The sequence below is a fragment of the Sinocyclocheilus anshuiensis genome, unplaced genomic scaffold (genome assembly GCF_001515605.1).
Source record: "Sinocyclocheilus anshuiensis isolate Anshui unplaced genomic scaffold, SAMN03320099.WGS_v1.1 scaffold239, whole genome shotgun sequence".
In the NCBI taxonomy this organism is placed as follows: domain Eukaryota; kingdom Metazoa; phylum Chordata; class Actinopteri; order Cypriniformes; family Cyprinidae; genus Sinocyclocheilus; species Sinocyclocheilus anshuiensis.
The window spans coordinates 111,941-127,559 of NW_015549568.1; the positions used below are offsets into that span (position 1 = coordinate 111,941).

Genomic DNA, 15,619 nt, shown 5'->3' on the forward strand with positions numbered 1-15,619 from the left:
AGTATATATATATATGTTTTTATATTAATAATCGATGATTAACTCTATATTTTTATATATCTGTGATATATAGATGCCCTAAAAACCAATAGGCATCTAAAAGACAAAAGTCAATTAATTTTCAGTCTTTTAAGTTTCATAATTTCATGGACAGGCAACAGGAAAAATGCAGGGGAACAGGAGAAAAATTTCTTTAAGCTATGAATATTCAATTAAATACAGTAGTGTCAATTAAATACAACAAACATTCCATGATCACACTTCTGCAGGTTTCATCTACTGTAGCAGCTGATGTGTTCGCTTTCTAAAACGAGGAACTCAAGGCCACAAATATACAAAATAATGGTTGAAATAAAAAAAAAACATATACTCTGACCTAATTTCACTCGACACAAGCTGGATATATAGGATTTAATTAAGTCAAGTACTTGCAAATGAAGCTGTATTCACGTTTGGTAAGAGATGACACATTCTTGACATATTTATCTACCATTTTTGGCTCCATTTTGGGCACAAAGGCAACTGAGGTGGCACAATTCCTGAGGCTTTTCATCAAGAGATCTCACTAACGTCTCAAACTGTGCTCAAATTCCAAAGTCTGGAATTAAACACCTCAGATTTCCATATCAACACAAATATTTCTTATTCATGTCCTATTGTAGCTTCTCCAAGACATGCATTTCAGGAGAAAGTCCTGAGTTGAAGATGATATATCAATAACCGGGAGTTCAAAGTCTCCTGAGGTATGAAAGAGCAACCTCCGAGCAATAAAGAAACATCTTGCCTCATCTTAAACCTGATCAAAGCCTTCTTACCTGTGAAATAAATCAAATCTAATATAATATTATAATACAGCACGGCTATATAAAACAGGATTACTTATTTTTTGCAGCTCCAAATTGCAGCTAGCATTCATCATTCTATATTTTCTGTGAAATCAAATTTGTTCTGATTTCTTCCCACAAATCTTTCAGACGCCTTCGCCATTCCCATGATGCATCAGAATCCTGCTGTTTTTTTTCGGTAACACTTTACTTGAAGGGGTGTGCATCAGACTGACATGACACCTTCATAATCATGACATGACACATGTCATGAATATGAAGGAGGTTTTATGCATGTTTATGACAACTGTCATTAAGTGTCATTCGCTCAGTTATGTCATTTTTAATGCAAATATGACATTATTTGACCTAACCCTAACCTAACCCTAACCTAACCCTAACCTAACCCTAACCTAACCCTAACCTAACCCTAACCTAACCCTAACCTAACCCTAACCTAACCCTAACCTAACCCTAACCTAACCCTAACCTAACCCTAACCTAACCCTAACCTAACCCTAACCTAACCCTAACCATAGCCCATAACAAAGACATCTCAAACAATGTCATCTTTGCATTAAAAATTACATAACTGAGTGAATGACACTTAATGTCTTTTGTCATAAACATGCATAAAAAACTTTCATATTCATGATATGTGTCATGTCATGATTATGAAGTTGTCATGTCAGTCTTATGCACACCCCTTCAAGTAAAGTGTAACCTTTTTTTCTTTTTTTTTCTTTGCAGAATGTGGATGTTCTGTGAGATGGAGACGATGACATGTCTGAGAAGATGTCTTTTCTCAATTTGTAGCACTCATAAAATATTCAGGATACAGTGTTGGGTGGATTATATTATTATATATTGTGTTTTTGAGGCTACACAGGGGGAAAAAACATATGGTCATCCACTACTAGGGAACGAAGCCACACTGACACAGATTTGAAAACTTCAAAGGTCAAAAGACAACATTGGATTCGTGTCATATCGGCCCCTGGCTTCCCAAGAGTCCTTGGTCTCATATTGTTTTCTTTGCTGCATGAATTCACGAGATCATTGACCTGAAGAACTAGTAAAATGTACAGCTGAGACTGTGAACAAAAGGAACACAAATCCTCTGCAGTGCAAGAAAACATTGGTTGACTTTAGAACACTGGAATAATATTTTAATAATAATAGTTAACTAAAATAACATATTTTAATGCTTTTTAAAATAAAAAATAAAACACCGTTCAGTTTTAAGTACCATACATCATCATACACCAATAAGCATAAAATGGCTATTATTATTATTATTATTATTATTATTATTATTATAACAAAATGTCAAATCTTTATCTTAATGACAGTCAAATGTAATAATATTTTTACATAATCTATAATAAATATATGATAAAATATAATAATAACAATAATAATGTATTATTATTGTTGTCGTTGTTGTTATTTTTTATTTATTAGACAATTTATTTTCATAATTGAATGACAATTTAATAACAATGTATTTATTTTTACAGGTGTAACTTTATGCCAATTGCATAATTGAATTGAAAATACATTATGTAAGCACCATACATCATCAAGCATAAAGTGTGTGTGTGTGTGTGTGTGTGTGTGTGTGTGTGTGTGTGTGTGTGTGTACACGCATGCCAACTTTACAGAACATTGAACCGGAGATTTCTGAGAACAGATTTTCTATTAAAATAAACTAATAAAGTGTTAATAAAATGATAGTCATAGACATTGGCTGGAATGAAGTGTGACACTGCCAAAGCATTTTTATCTCCAATTTTCTCAACAGGAAATATTAAATTACTCAGTAACAAGAGTAAAAACTGTGCAGGCTGAAAATTAGAATCAAACGCTCCTCAAAGTCAAGTAAAAAGAGAAATGCCTCATTTGACTGTTATTAAGGCTGATAACATTACTGTATAACATTACTGTACTACTGTAAGATAACAGGACTGTTCCTAACACATTCATCATACTGTGAACGTTTTAGTTACAGTCAACAGTATAATATCCTGAATCAAAATAAATGTCAACTTAGTAACATTAACTTGCATTGGAGCAAAAATAGTCCAAAACATAATGCAATAATTGTATAAAAAACAGGGATCTTCTTAAGTAAACTATATAAAGGTTTCCATCTAATGAGCTGCTTTATGCTGATTGACTTCATTTTGACATGATGACAAATTAGAGCATTCTGAGAAAATAAAGTGTTCTGCAACCATAAAATTTATTTTAATATGATCAAATCATAAATAAATAAATACCTTTATATACATACTGTTCAAAACATTTGGGGTCTTTTTTTCATATTTCATATTTTTATTCAGCTAGGATGCATTAAATTGATTAAAAGTGACAGTAAATACATTCTTAATGTTACAAAAGATTCATATATTTTTTTAAAAACTGTTCTTTTGAACTTTCTATACTCACAGATCCTGACAATAATTCATCACGGTTTCTGCAAAAATATAAAGCAGCAACTGTTTTGAACACTGATAATAATAAGAAATGTTTCTTGAGCAGCAAATCAGCACATTAGAATGATTTATGAAGGATCATGTGACACTGAAGACTGGAGTAATATATAATCTACAATACATTCACATAGAATTTTTTTTTGATTGTTTTAAATTATTTTCCATTTTTATTTTTTATTTTTGAGCGTAAGACACTTTTCAAACCCATTAAGAAATATTACCAACCCCAAACTTTTGAACAGTGTATTTATAATTTATTATTAATATTTGTATAATCATATAAGTATATAATATAATTTAAATACACATTTTTATGATCTGAAGTTTTTGAAAATACTGCAAAGTTGTGTGAATTTCTATATTTGTTACATGAATTATTGTGAATTTCATTCGATTTTACATTCTACTGGTTAAATTCTAATTCTGTTTGCTCATTAAATGGTGTGGAACACAACAGCAGCTAATTCAGGATTGGTCGGTCACGTTTTAAGGTGGGGCTTAAGGGCTCAACTAGCATAAAAAATGTAAATCCAAAAATCTCGGAACACAAAAGCAGAATGAAGGCTTTTTTTGTGAGTCTCTCTCCCTCTTACGTCTTTCCTTCTGTAAGGTTAGAGAACAGTTCCCAGGTGCACTCGGTGTGTGTTCAGAGAGATGGAGTATATTTAGCACCCGGCAACCGAGCTGGAGTCGATCGTTCTTTCTTTCTTGTCACACTGACTTCATCCAAGTTACAAGAAACTGAGTCACTTCAGCTGCCATATTTAGACCTCACTTTGCTGTAACACAATCTATTTTAACATAGTCTGACCCGATCGGCACATCGACTGGCACGTTGGAGGCTTTTAAAACACAGTGCCATGACGCAGCAACCTTTACAGCTATAGCGCAGAACGCCAACAACATAATCGACATCGAATCAAAGCAGGCCTGACTGGAAACTTGTACACAAGGCATTAAAATGTGTTCCAGTTTGATGCGTAATTCCCATCGGAATAATTCACTGCTATTTCAGGACACTGTGACTCTGGAACAGACACAGTGTCACATTCAGCAACAATATAATAGTGATGCCTAATACAATTCTGTTTGTAATTACAGAGTGTCACAGGGCGCGAGACAGCCTCCCCTGTGTGTAAAAGTGAGATGCCTCATTAAAGACGCAGGGCTTCTCGCGAATGCATCTGAGAGTATATTCCGGCAGGTTTTAAATAATATATCACATGTATAGCAATGTAATCTTCCTGGAGTCAATGGAAGATGAAACATTTAAAAACTGCTCGAGATGTAACATATCTGATGTTGTCTGAAGGAACGCAAGAGAGATTGCGTCATCTGAAGCATTTGTAGTTCTTGGGATCAAGTTGGAATATGCAATGAGAGTTAAAAACAAAAAGCTATGCAAACAACTTATTTTTAATGGCAGTTAGCCCTATAATAGACTGTGCCTTATACACAAAAGCACGGAAGCCGATTTCTACCACAGAATAAAAAAATACAAAGGTAACTGCAACTTTTTATTTCACAATTCAGGCTTTGAAAAAAAAAATCAGAATTGCAGATAAAATGTTTTTCTCACAATTCTGAGTTTATAGCTAGCAATTCTGACTCTTTTTCTCGCAATTCAGTTTACATCTTGCCGTTCTTACTTTGTTCATACAGTTCTGAGTTTACATCTCACAATTCTACTTTCTCGCTATTCTGAGTTTATATCTTGTAATTCTGAGTTTATATTTCACAATTCTGACTTTTTTCATGTAATTGAGTTTACATCTCGCAATTCTACTTTCTCGCAATTCTGAGTTTATAACTCGTAATTCTGATTAGGGTTGCAAAGGGGTGGAATATTTCCGGTAAATTTCCGGAAACTTTCCAAAAATCCCTGGAATATTTCAAAAAATCCTGGAAAGTTTCCAAAATTTCTGGAATATTTCCTAAATTTACCGGAAATGTTCCACCTTTTTGCAACCCTAATTCTGATTTTATATCTAACAATTCTGATTTTTTTCCCCTCACAATTCTAAGTTGATATCTTATTTTACATCTGATCAATTCTGAGTTTACATCTGACATTTTTCTCGCAGCTCTAAATTTGTATCTTGCAAAATTCTGAGTTTATATCTAGTAATTCTGAGTTTACATCCTGCAATTCTGAGCTTATATCTCACAATTCTGACTTTTTCCATGTAATTTTGAGTTTACATCTTGCAATTCTACTTTATCACAATTCTGAGTTTACATTTCATAATTACAAGTTTATATCTCATAATTCTGATTTTATATCTCAATTCTGACTTTTTTCTCACAATTCTGAGTTTATATCTCTCTATTTTTTGTGGGTGAATTATTTGCTGTTACCTTATTTTGATTTAATAACATTTGTATAATTTTAAAATAATTTTAATTAAAATGGTGCTAATACAACACAGACAAATTATGCAAATTAACTCATTGTTAGTGAATTCCCCTTACATTTTATTTGCAAACCTTCAGCAGTCCAAGTTAAAGGGATTGTTTACTTAAAAGTATGACATTTCCGCCATAATTTAACCACTCTCATGTCATTCTAAACCTGTCTGACTTTCCTTCTTCTGTGTAGCACAAAAGAAGATATTTTGAAGAATGTGTTTGCTGTTTTTGTCTGTGTAATGAAAGTCAACACTGATTGGACCCCATTAAGTTTCATTGTATGCACATATCTACGTATATGTTCTACAGAAAAAAGAAAGTCATACAGGTTTTGGAACAACATGAGTATATGATGGAATTTTCATTTTTGGGTGAAATATATTTTTAACCAGAGTTTAAAACTTTATAAAAAAAAAAACACAACAGCAACTGGACAGTTAGTACAATCATAGGGTTATACAACCCTCATGAGATGAAAGGTTAAAAAGATCATGTAGAAGGAAAGATTCAATTCTCCAATCCATTTCTATCACAAAATGAACCGTACAAACTTAAGTGTCTTCAAACTTCCTGTAGATAATAATGCACCGGTCAGTCCTCTTGTTAAAACAGCCATTACTCATGCAAGTCATATTTCAATGAAGAGTTATGATCTTTACTCAATTAATATCGGTGAAGCTTCACTGATCTCTGAAGACCCTACCAAATCAAAGCCAGACAATGAATGACGGCGAGTTGAGCTGAAAAATAAAGTCGAGAATTATGATTGTGCCTCACGGAATCATCCATTTCATCAAATATTTAAAAGCCTAATACAAAATCAATTCTTCAAGAAAAACATTAGGAACGAGAAACCGCATCCTCCACATTAAGTTCACCATTAATTCAATCACTCTTCCCTTCAGAGGAAACTAGATGATAACTGAAGCCAGACTGACGGAAATAAGAGAGTGTTTTTTTTTCTTCTCCTCAGTGTATGTGGCGAACACCACAGGTCAAAGTTAATATCAAACCCACAAAGCAGTAATGAAAAAAGGATTAGAGTGGGAGGAGGGGGAGACGGAGCGCGAGACAGAGCGAGAGAGAAAGTTTGCCAGGGGTGGTCTTACCGCGGATGCAAAGGCTGAGAGAGCACAGACTCTCCTCGCAGGTCTCCGGGCTCTCCGCCTCCCAATGAGACCCTCTTTCCCTTTTCCTGGGAGACATCTGTCTTACGATGTTTAAAACCCGGTTCACTCTATCCATCCTTCACTTAGCTCTGTGTGACCGAATGTCCCACGATTCCACCCCAATGTGTCACATTAGACATGGAGAGTCTTCTGAACGAGCACGTTGAGGAGACGCTCTGGCTGCTAGGATGCTAAATTTACGTCTGTTTTCGTTTGATTTTTTTTCTTGCTTCTTTGCAACAAGCCAAGAAATGGGAACAGAGGGGGAAATAAATAGAAATATATCCCAGTTTGCCTCTCTCTCTCACTGTGAAGCTTTATCCCACTGCTTCCACAGCACAACTAGCAGTGAGTTGATCTTTTTTTACCTCCCTCCCTCTATCCAGCTTGCTCTCTCTGACTCGCTCACTCTAGCTTTCATCTTTTTCACAAGGGTCCTCTCTAATCAGCTAATAATACCTCATTAGAATTGGGAGAAATTGGGGAGGGTTAACCTTAGGATGGACGACGGACTGACAGCTGAGCAAGTGGCCACACAGAAAGGTAGATCCACCTTGACGACTTGAAGAGATCTAATTGGAGTTTTGTATATTTTAGACTATGTCTGTTAGCTTTTATGCTATCTATATGCGTTAACGTGCAGCTTAAAGTTGACAGAGGTCATTGTCTTGGGAAAACAGATTAAAAATATTGATGATGAACATCTTGAATTTGGGGGCGTAACCAGTCAAATGCTGTCTAGAGTGAGAACATCCTTCTCTCTAATGCCACCTGCTGCTAGCTAGCATTGGCAAGTAGCATATTATGATTTTGTTGGCCTGCTTACCGCACCCAAATATGAACTGTATACTTCCCTACTATAGTATGTGAAAAAACTATATGTGAAACGAGTAGTATGCCCAAATTAATAAAACTGTACGTGAAATGATTAGTATGTCCAACTTCATAGTATTCATAAAACAGTAGACAAAAACCAGTATGTGAAATGAGTAGTATGTCTAAATTTGTTGTATTCATCAATCAGTAGGCAAAAAGCAATGCATGAAATGAGTAGTATGTCCGAATTAATTGAAATTGTAATACAGTAGGCGAAAAACATTACGTGGAATTAACAGTAAATCTGAATTTATAGTATTTGTAAAGCAGTAGATGAAAAACAGTATGGGGAATGAGTAGTATATCTGAATTCGTAGTATTCATTAAACAATTGTGAAATTAATATTATGTCTGAGTTTATAGTATTTGTAAAGCAGTAGTCAATAGTATACAAAAAACTGTATGTTAAGTGAGTAGTCTGTCCAAATTCGTACAATTCATAAAACAGTAGACGGAAAACAGTATTTGAAACTAATAGTCTGTCCAAATTCCTAATACTCATTAAATAGTACATGAAAAACTGTACATGCAATGAGTAGTATGTCCGAATTCGTAGTATTCATACTACGATGAATATGAATACGTAATATTCATATTAAGGGGGAAGTCGTGGCCTAATGGTTAGAGAGTTGGACTCGTAACCCAAAGGTTGCGAGTTTGAGTCTCGTACCGGCAGGGATTGTAGGTGGGGGGAGTGAATGTGCAGCGCTCTCTACCACCTTCAATACCACGACTGAGGCGCCCTTGAGCAAGGCACCGAACCCCCGACTGCTCACCGGGCGCCGCAGCATAAATGGCTGCCCACTGCTCCGGGTGTGTGTTCACGGTGTGTGTGTGTTCACTGCTGTGTGTGTGCACTTAGGATGGGTTAAATGCAGAGCACTAATTCTGAGTATGGGTAACCATACTTGGCCACATGTCACTTCACTTCACTTCATACAACAGTAGGCAAAAAAACAGTATGTGAAATCAGCAGTATGTCCAAATTCGTTGTATTCATAAAATAATATATGAAAAATACACAGATGACCTACTATTTCAGCTGACATTTCAAAGTGAACATTGAAAGAACACTTTCCCATGAGGCCATGAGAGGGAAGTTGTAAATGGCAGTGCTGCAACTAAAGCAACTCACACTATAGGTCACATGACAAAGCTAATATGGCAAATGTAGTATGTCTAGATTTCATTCATACTATATAGAATGTATTTTTTAATTTATGCAAAGTTTGTGGTCATCAAATGTAGTAATACCTACAATGATTTAAACGATTTCAGATGCACCAAAACTCCGCCCCAAACTTCCTGTTTTAACAGGAAACTCAATCAAGCAATTTCATTAAGGTTTTTCAAAAGAGACAAAAACTTTCTGGATTAATGACATCCATGCCTTCTATTGTTTGGCCAAATAGTTAGTCCCTTCTTCAAACTCATGCCATTGGGTGTGAAATAACTACCCACAAAATTACATTTCTAATCGCCTACAAATGCAATGATGTTGGCAGCTGCCCTAACAAACAAATGTTTGTTGATGTGGAAGGCGTTAATCTCCTTATAATTCCCTTTGAGACATTATGGGAAAATCATCTCTCAAGGAAATTCCACATCACGAGTCTCTACAAAGTTGTTCGCTCTGCATCCCTCCCACACAGAAGAAGAAGGGAAGGGGAGTGCTGAGGAGAGTGGCAGAGAGAAGAAAGCTCTTTAAATTCAGTATTAACATCATGTTCTCCAGAGGCCATGGAAACACCCACAGGACATTGTGCTAATCCGACAAAGTGGGTGCACATGTACGGGAAGAGTTTATTACCTCTCCTTCACAAAATAAAACATCACGGGGAACTGAAATCAAATCAGTCAGGAAATTTACATCCTGTTGAGGAGCTGAAAACCAGATGCTTTAAAAATGGATTAACTCGAGGTTGATTTGTCGTTATTCACTTGATTCGGAATTATGATTATTAAAGGCAATCAAAAAATATCTTGGTTACACTTTATTTCCATAGTCCACTTTAGACATTCTACTAACTATAAGTAACTTTGTAACTACATGTCAACTACATGTCAACTAATTCTAATTGATTTGCAACTACATGTCTACTAACTCTCAGAGTAGACTGTTAGGGTAGGTTTAGGGTTAGTAGAATAAGTTGACATATACTTGCAACGTTTCTGATAGTCAGTATGTTGTATGTTGTTGACCCATCAAAATAAAGTGTTAGAAGATATTAAGCAGACAGTCTACTAATACTCTAATGACTGCTAGTTGACATGTAGTTGCAAAGTTACTTACTGTTAGTAGAATATCTCAAGTGGACTATCGAAATAAAGTGTTACCAATATCTTTTGAGATCCATTTGACCTACAACAGCTATCGAAATGTGTAAGGAACATGCTGGTAAACAAACTGTTGCCAGTAGCCATTGACTTCCATAGTATGGCTTCCATAATATGTAAGTCAATGGCTACCGGCAACTGTTTGGTAACAGTTTATACTTAGAAAAAGGAATCTTACTAAAACTTTTTGATGTCTGTTCATACAGTTTGTCAGTGTGAGAGTTTGGATGACCTTGGGAAGACACTTCAACTTTTTGAAGATATAATACAAGTACTACAGTAATAAAGATTATTACTTCCACTTGACCACCCTAACAAGTGCATTCAAAGTGTACTCTTTTATTTCTGTAGGTGTCCTATCATATGATTTCCTGAAAGAAAAAATCACACCAAATGATATATTATAGAGGTTTCTATCAGACATTTTGTTACCTTCTCTGACTTATATACAGTACACTCTAAAAAAAGATGGTTCTTTAAAGGTTCTTTACATGCAGTAATGGTTTTATTTAGAACCATAGCATTCTGAAGAACCCTTTCATGCTGAATTTTTTTTTTTTGTGTTAGAGTTTAGGGTTCTTTATTCCCGCACTTTTGTTTTTCAAATCTGTAACTGACAACTCATCATTACTGATTTTCTGGAGTTCAGTGATCCAGCTACAGACTATCAACACACTCTCAAAAGGTAAATGATTTCATTCTTAAAATGTAAATACAAATTTAACTTTAAAAATGTAAATGGCTTCATATTGTAAGATTTTTTTAATTATTACTTGGGTTTATGCATAAACATACCCAGTCACAATAAATATTAAAACTATCTCATGACTTTATATCACTTTTTTCTTATAAGATTGTGAAGGGCTCACAAACTGTCCATTTTTGCTTTTGGCCTTCATAAACACAATTGTTTTTACACAAACACATGGACGCACTGTAACTCTAAACTTAATTGTGTATTTCAGATGCATCACATCCCACAACCTCATCATCTGCAGAGAAAAATCGCCACTTAATCACACCAAAATGATGGACTTAAAGGCATCATATGGATTGGATTATGATTGTTTCACTGAAACTTGGTCTTCATCACATCTATTTTTTGTTCTTATTTTGTGTTTTACTTCGTTTTAATGACAGAATTCTCATTTTTGGGTGAACTAACCCTTTAAAACTTTTCAGAACTGTTAGCTGAGACTCAAGTTTTTGATAAATTATTCACAAAGAAGATTTTTTGTTGAGGAATTAACATTACCTGTCTCACATACCCTAATGCATAGATAGTAGTGTTGGGAAGTAACCAACTGAAGGTAGCCATGCAAAGTATACTTTTTTAGTAGCGTGACAGAACTTAATGCTAAATGCTACATCAGTAATACATTGCATTATAAAAACATCTTTACAAGACACAATAATTAAGTATATCTTCCTAAAATGTTCTATCTGACATGTGTAGTTTGAAAGTCTGATTCTTTTGAGTGAATCGGTTCATTTGATTTAGTTTAAAAAAAAAAAAAAAGTTGAATCAATTTCGGCTTTTGTCTCCATTTTGTGGCTGTTTTATAGCAAAATATTTAGCTAAATGCTACTGTTCATCACTGTTTGTTAGAATCAGTTATCTTGTTCATTTTAGTTTACTTGTCACCATAATCAAGATTCATTCAAAAACCTTTGCGAACCAGAAATACTGCTATGATATGAATAATAAAACATGACATTTAAAGAGACATTGTCCCATTAAATATCTTATTTGTCTACTTTTTGTTAGCTTCTAGCAAACCATTTTAGCTGTATGGCTCCAGCTTACCTGCTTTAAATGAGTAGCTTGCCAAGCTTAAATTATCTTCCTCAGCACTGCTATACAACACTTACAAATGATAGTGTGCATGAGTCATATAAAGACAACATTTCTGGTACTTTTTTGTCCCTGTTGGAGCATGACTGCCAGAATTCCCATCCAATTTTATTGTTAAAGTTTCTTTCAAAAAGAGCAGACTGAATATGCTGCCTTCTCCCTTGTGTTCCACAGAAAATGGAAAAAAATATTGCACGGCGTGGCTGAGAAGATGATGACATTATCATTATTTTTGAGTGAACTATGCATTTAAATCTAATTTGTCTGTGTTCTTAGGCTAATTACTGCAGCCCTAACCCAGACGTCGGCTCAGACACAGGAAACTGTGAACGTTTTAACATGACTGCTAAGTGTGGCAGCTGAAATCGGTTTGAAAAGTGGAACACTGATTAAATGCTTGAAAATCCCTTTTAAAACTCCATTCTGCTGAGCAGCTGTTTCCTTTGAGTTCACCTGTCTCAAAGTTCTTCTTCGGCAAGAAGGACTGATCTGGAAATCTAGGACATGAGCAGCCATGTCAAATAAAACGGTTTGCATGCATGGAAAATGGGAGTTCATTGGGTTCACTGACATTGGAAAGGAAAAAAAAAATATTAAGGATAGATACAAGCACCCGAGTTTTTAATAATTCTAAGACGTTTTGCATAAAGTCAAAATGATGATAAAAGTGTCATAATATCTTAATGAAGACAAAAGCCTCATTAAAAAATTCCAGAAACAGACATTTTTAGCAAAACTGCTTCACTGTTTTTTTTTGTTTTTTTTGTCCACAAAGTCAAGTCATGTGGTCCAACAAATGTGCAGGAAAAAAAAAATAAATAAATAAATACGCACACACACACACACACACACACACACACACACACCACACACACATAACTAGCACCAAACTAAAGAAGACCAGTCGAAGTGATTCCCTGTGGCATATTAAAAAGTGTATGATATAGAGTTGTGGAAGTGTGTGTGTTTGTGTGTGCGTGTGTGTGTGTGTGTGTGTGTGTGTGTACCTAATTAACCATATTTTGGGGACAAATTTGTACCCAAAAGTGAGCTAAACCTGACAAAATCTCCAAAAACCTCCCTTTGGAGACGTCCTCATTTGTAAAACTGGTATAAAAATAAAGTAAACAAAGTTTTCTTTTAATTGTAAAAATGCAGAAAGTTTTCTGTAAGGGGTAGGTTTAGGTGTAGGGTGATAGAAAATACAGTTTGTACAGTAGAAAAACCATTACGCCTATAGAATGTCCCCATTTAGATAGCTAAGTAAACGTGTGTGTGTGTGTGTGTGTGTGTGTGTGTGTGTCTGTGTGGGTGTTTGAGTGTCTATGATCATCAGATTTTCCCAAGACTTTCTCTGATTACGGTCCATGTCACCCCACACAACATTTCTATTCCAAACAATAGTAAACCGCATTGATGTCTATTGTCTGCATAGGAAGCTTCTAAGGTAACCTAATAAGCAACTGATTTAAAAAGCTCTTTTTAGGAAACAGCGTTAATGGCTATTGTCTCGCACATGATCGACTAGCATTCACAATTGATTTAAAAAGAATCTAATGTTAGCATGTCGCTAAGCTAAATGTTTAATATGCTAACGTTCAGTAACCTTGACAGTCATTAATATTCTGATTTTAGCATGTTGCTAAGCTAACAGCTCAGTACTCAAATATTAGGCAAAGTTGACAGTCATTTTCATACATAGGCCTACATGACACTCTTCACACAAGCACAAAATTGACTCACGTTCAGAACTGATTCCAACGAACCTGATTTTAGCATGATGGTAAGCTACTAGCTCAATACTTCAAAGTTAAGCAATGTAACAGTCCATGTGACCAAATAAAGTTCACAGCTGTTTCTGGTAGATCTGATGTTAGCATTTAGCTAAGCTTACGATTCAGTACTCTAGCATTTAACAAAATAACCAGTCATTGTCATCCACACATAAATGGCGCTCTTAACGCAACAAAACAATTGACTAACAGTCACGGTGGATTCCAATAGAATTTCATGTTAGCATATTGCTAAGCTAAGTTCAATACTCTAATGTTAAGTAATCTTGAGTGTCATTCTCACGGGCACATTTAAGCGGCGCTTCTTATTCAACCACACGATTAACATTCGCAATTGATTCCAATAGATTCTGATTTTAGCAAGTTGCCAAGCTAACAGCTTAATACTTTAACATCAAGCAAAGTTAACGATCATTCTCATGCACACATAAGTTGCACTTTTTACACAGCCATGCAATTGAATGCTTTGATAATTGTTTCCGATAAAATTTGAAGTTAGCATGTTGCTAAGCTAACAGCCCAATATCCACCATTAAGCAATGTTAGCAATCATTGTCATGCGCATATAAATGGCTTTCCTTACGCAACCATGTGATCGAATAATGTTTGCAATTGCTAAGCTACCACCTCAGTACTCTAATGTTTACAGTTTTTTCATGCATACATAAATTGTGTTTTTAAACCAACCACACAATCAACTCACGTTTACAGTAGAATCTAATGTTAGAAATATTGCTATGCTAATAGCTGAATATGCAAATAAGCACAAAAACATACATATTGTGTGAAATAATTCACTTTTAATTACATCAAATTCATTTTATTCATACCCTTCAATCCGTCCATCATCTTGGACTGTTCAATAAACTTGCTGCAATGCATTCTGGGATTGCCTTTTCCACACAGAATACATGCAATTATGCCTTTGATTTTAGTTCTGGCAGGTCACGTTAGTCAAGCTCGCATCAGCTGACCTTCAGCTGATCCCCATCTACCTATGGGACTACGACACCTATCTAAGCATTCATATATAAGGTCCCTCAGTATTATCAGCAGTTTTTGCATTGCTCAATAGCTAATTAAATGGCGAATTCGGCAGACAAAACACCATCAGCAGAAATCTGGAATTTAGAGAAGTGGAATTCGCTTCCCGCATCAAATGTCTGTGATTGTTAGTAAGTGTAAGTGCTCGCAACTCTACAGCTCCGCCCATGGCTCGCCTCCAGGAGCTTGGCTGTTTTCGGAGAGACTCGCAAGCTGTATCTTTCTTTTATAAATCTGATAAAACTGAAGACTCTTCGGAGATGTGAATGATGCAATACTACACTGCAAAAAATGCTTTTCTAGCTTAGATTTTTCTAATTTTTATAGCACTACAGCACAGATTTAAGCAGCTGGAAATAACGACCATGGTGCAAACGGAATCATTTCTGCTGCGACGCAGCTCCAAGAGAAATTGGTAAACGGTCATTGTTCAGTTGAAATCGTCTGCATCCGGAAACCTCAGAAAATCAGCTAATGACTTCGCAGGCAGCGTTTGTTCATGAAGGTAACTCATGAAACTGGGGAACATGCTTGTCCCAGAGCTATCTGGTTGTTATTCGGAACATGCTTGTTCTGAAAGCTGTAGTTGTACTGGCAACATGCTTGTTCTTAAGTTATAGCTGTATTGTTGGGAACACGCTTGTCCCAGAGCTATCTGGTTGTTATTCGGAACATGCTTGTTCTGAAAGCTGTAGTTGTATTGGGAACATGCTTGTTCTTAAGCTTGGTTTTTATTGGGAACATGCTTGTTCTTAAGCTTGGTTTTTATTGGGAACATGCTTGTTCTTAAGTTATAGTTGTATTGTCGGGAACA

The 15,619-nt window shown here is 35.4% G+C and overlaps 1 protein-coding gene across 1 annotated transcript in view; it reads right to left on the minus strand.

Moving 5' to 3' along the window:
- Nucleotides 1-7,121, minus strand: part of grip2b (glutamate receptor interacting protein 2b) — a gene marked incomplete at its 3' end in the record, with an annotated part of 118,502 nt that extends 111,381 nt beyond the window's left edge. Inside the window, exon 1 of the mRNA XM_016445342.1 lies at nucleotides 6,841-7,121. Within this exon, the coding sequence (XP_016300828.1) occupies nucleotides 6,841-6,976 (136 nt within the window). The remainder of the gene's footprint in view (nucleotides 1-6,840) is intronic.
- Nucleotides 7,122-15,619: the final 8,498 nt, after the last annotated feature.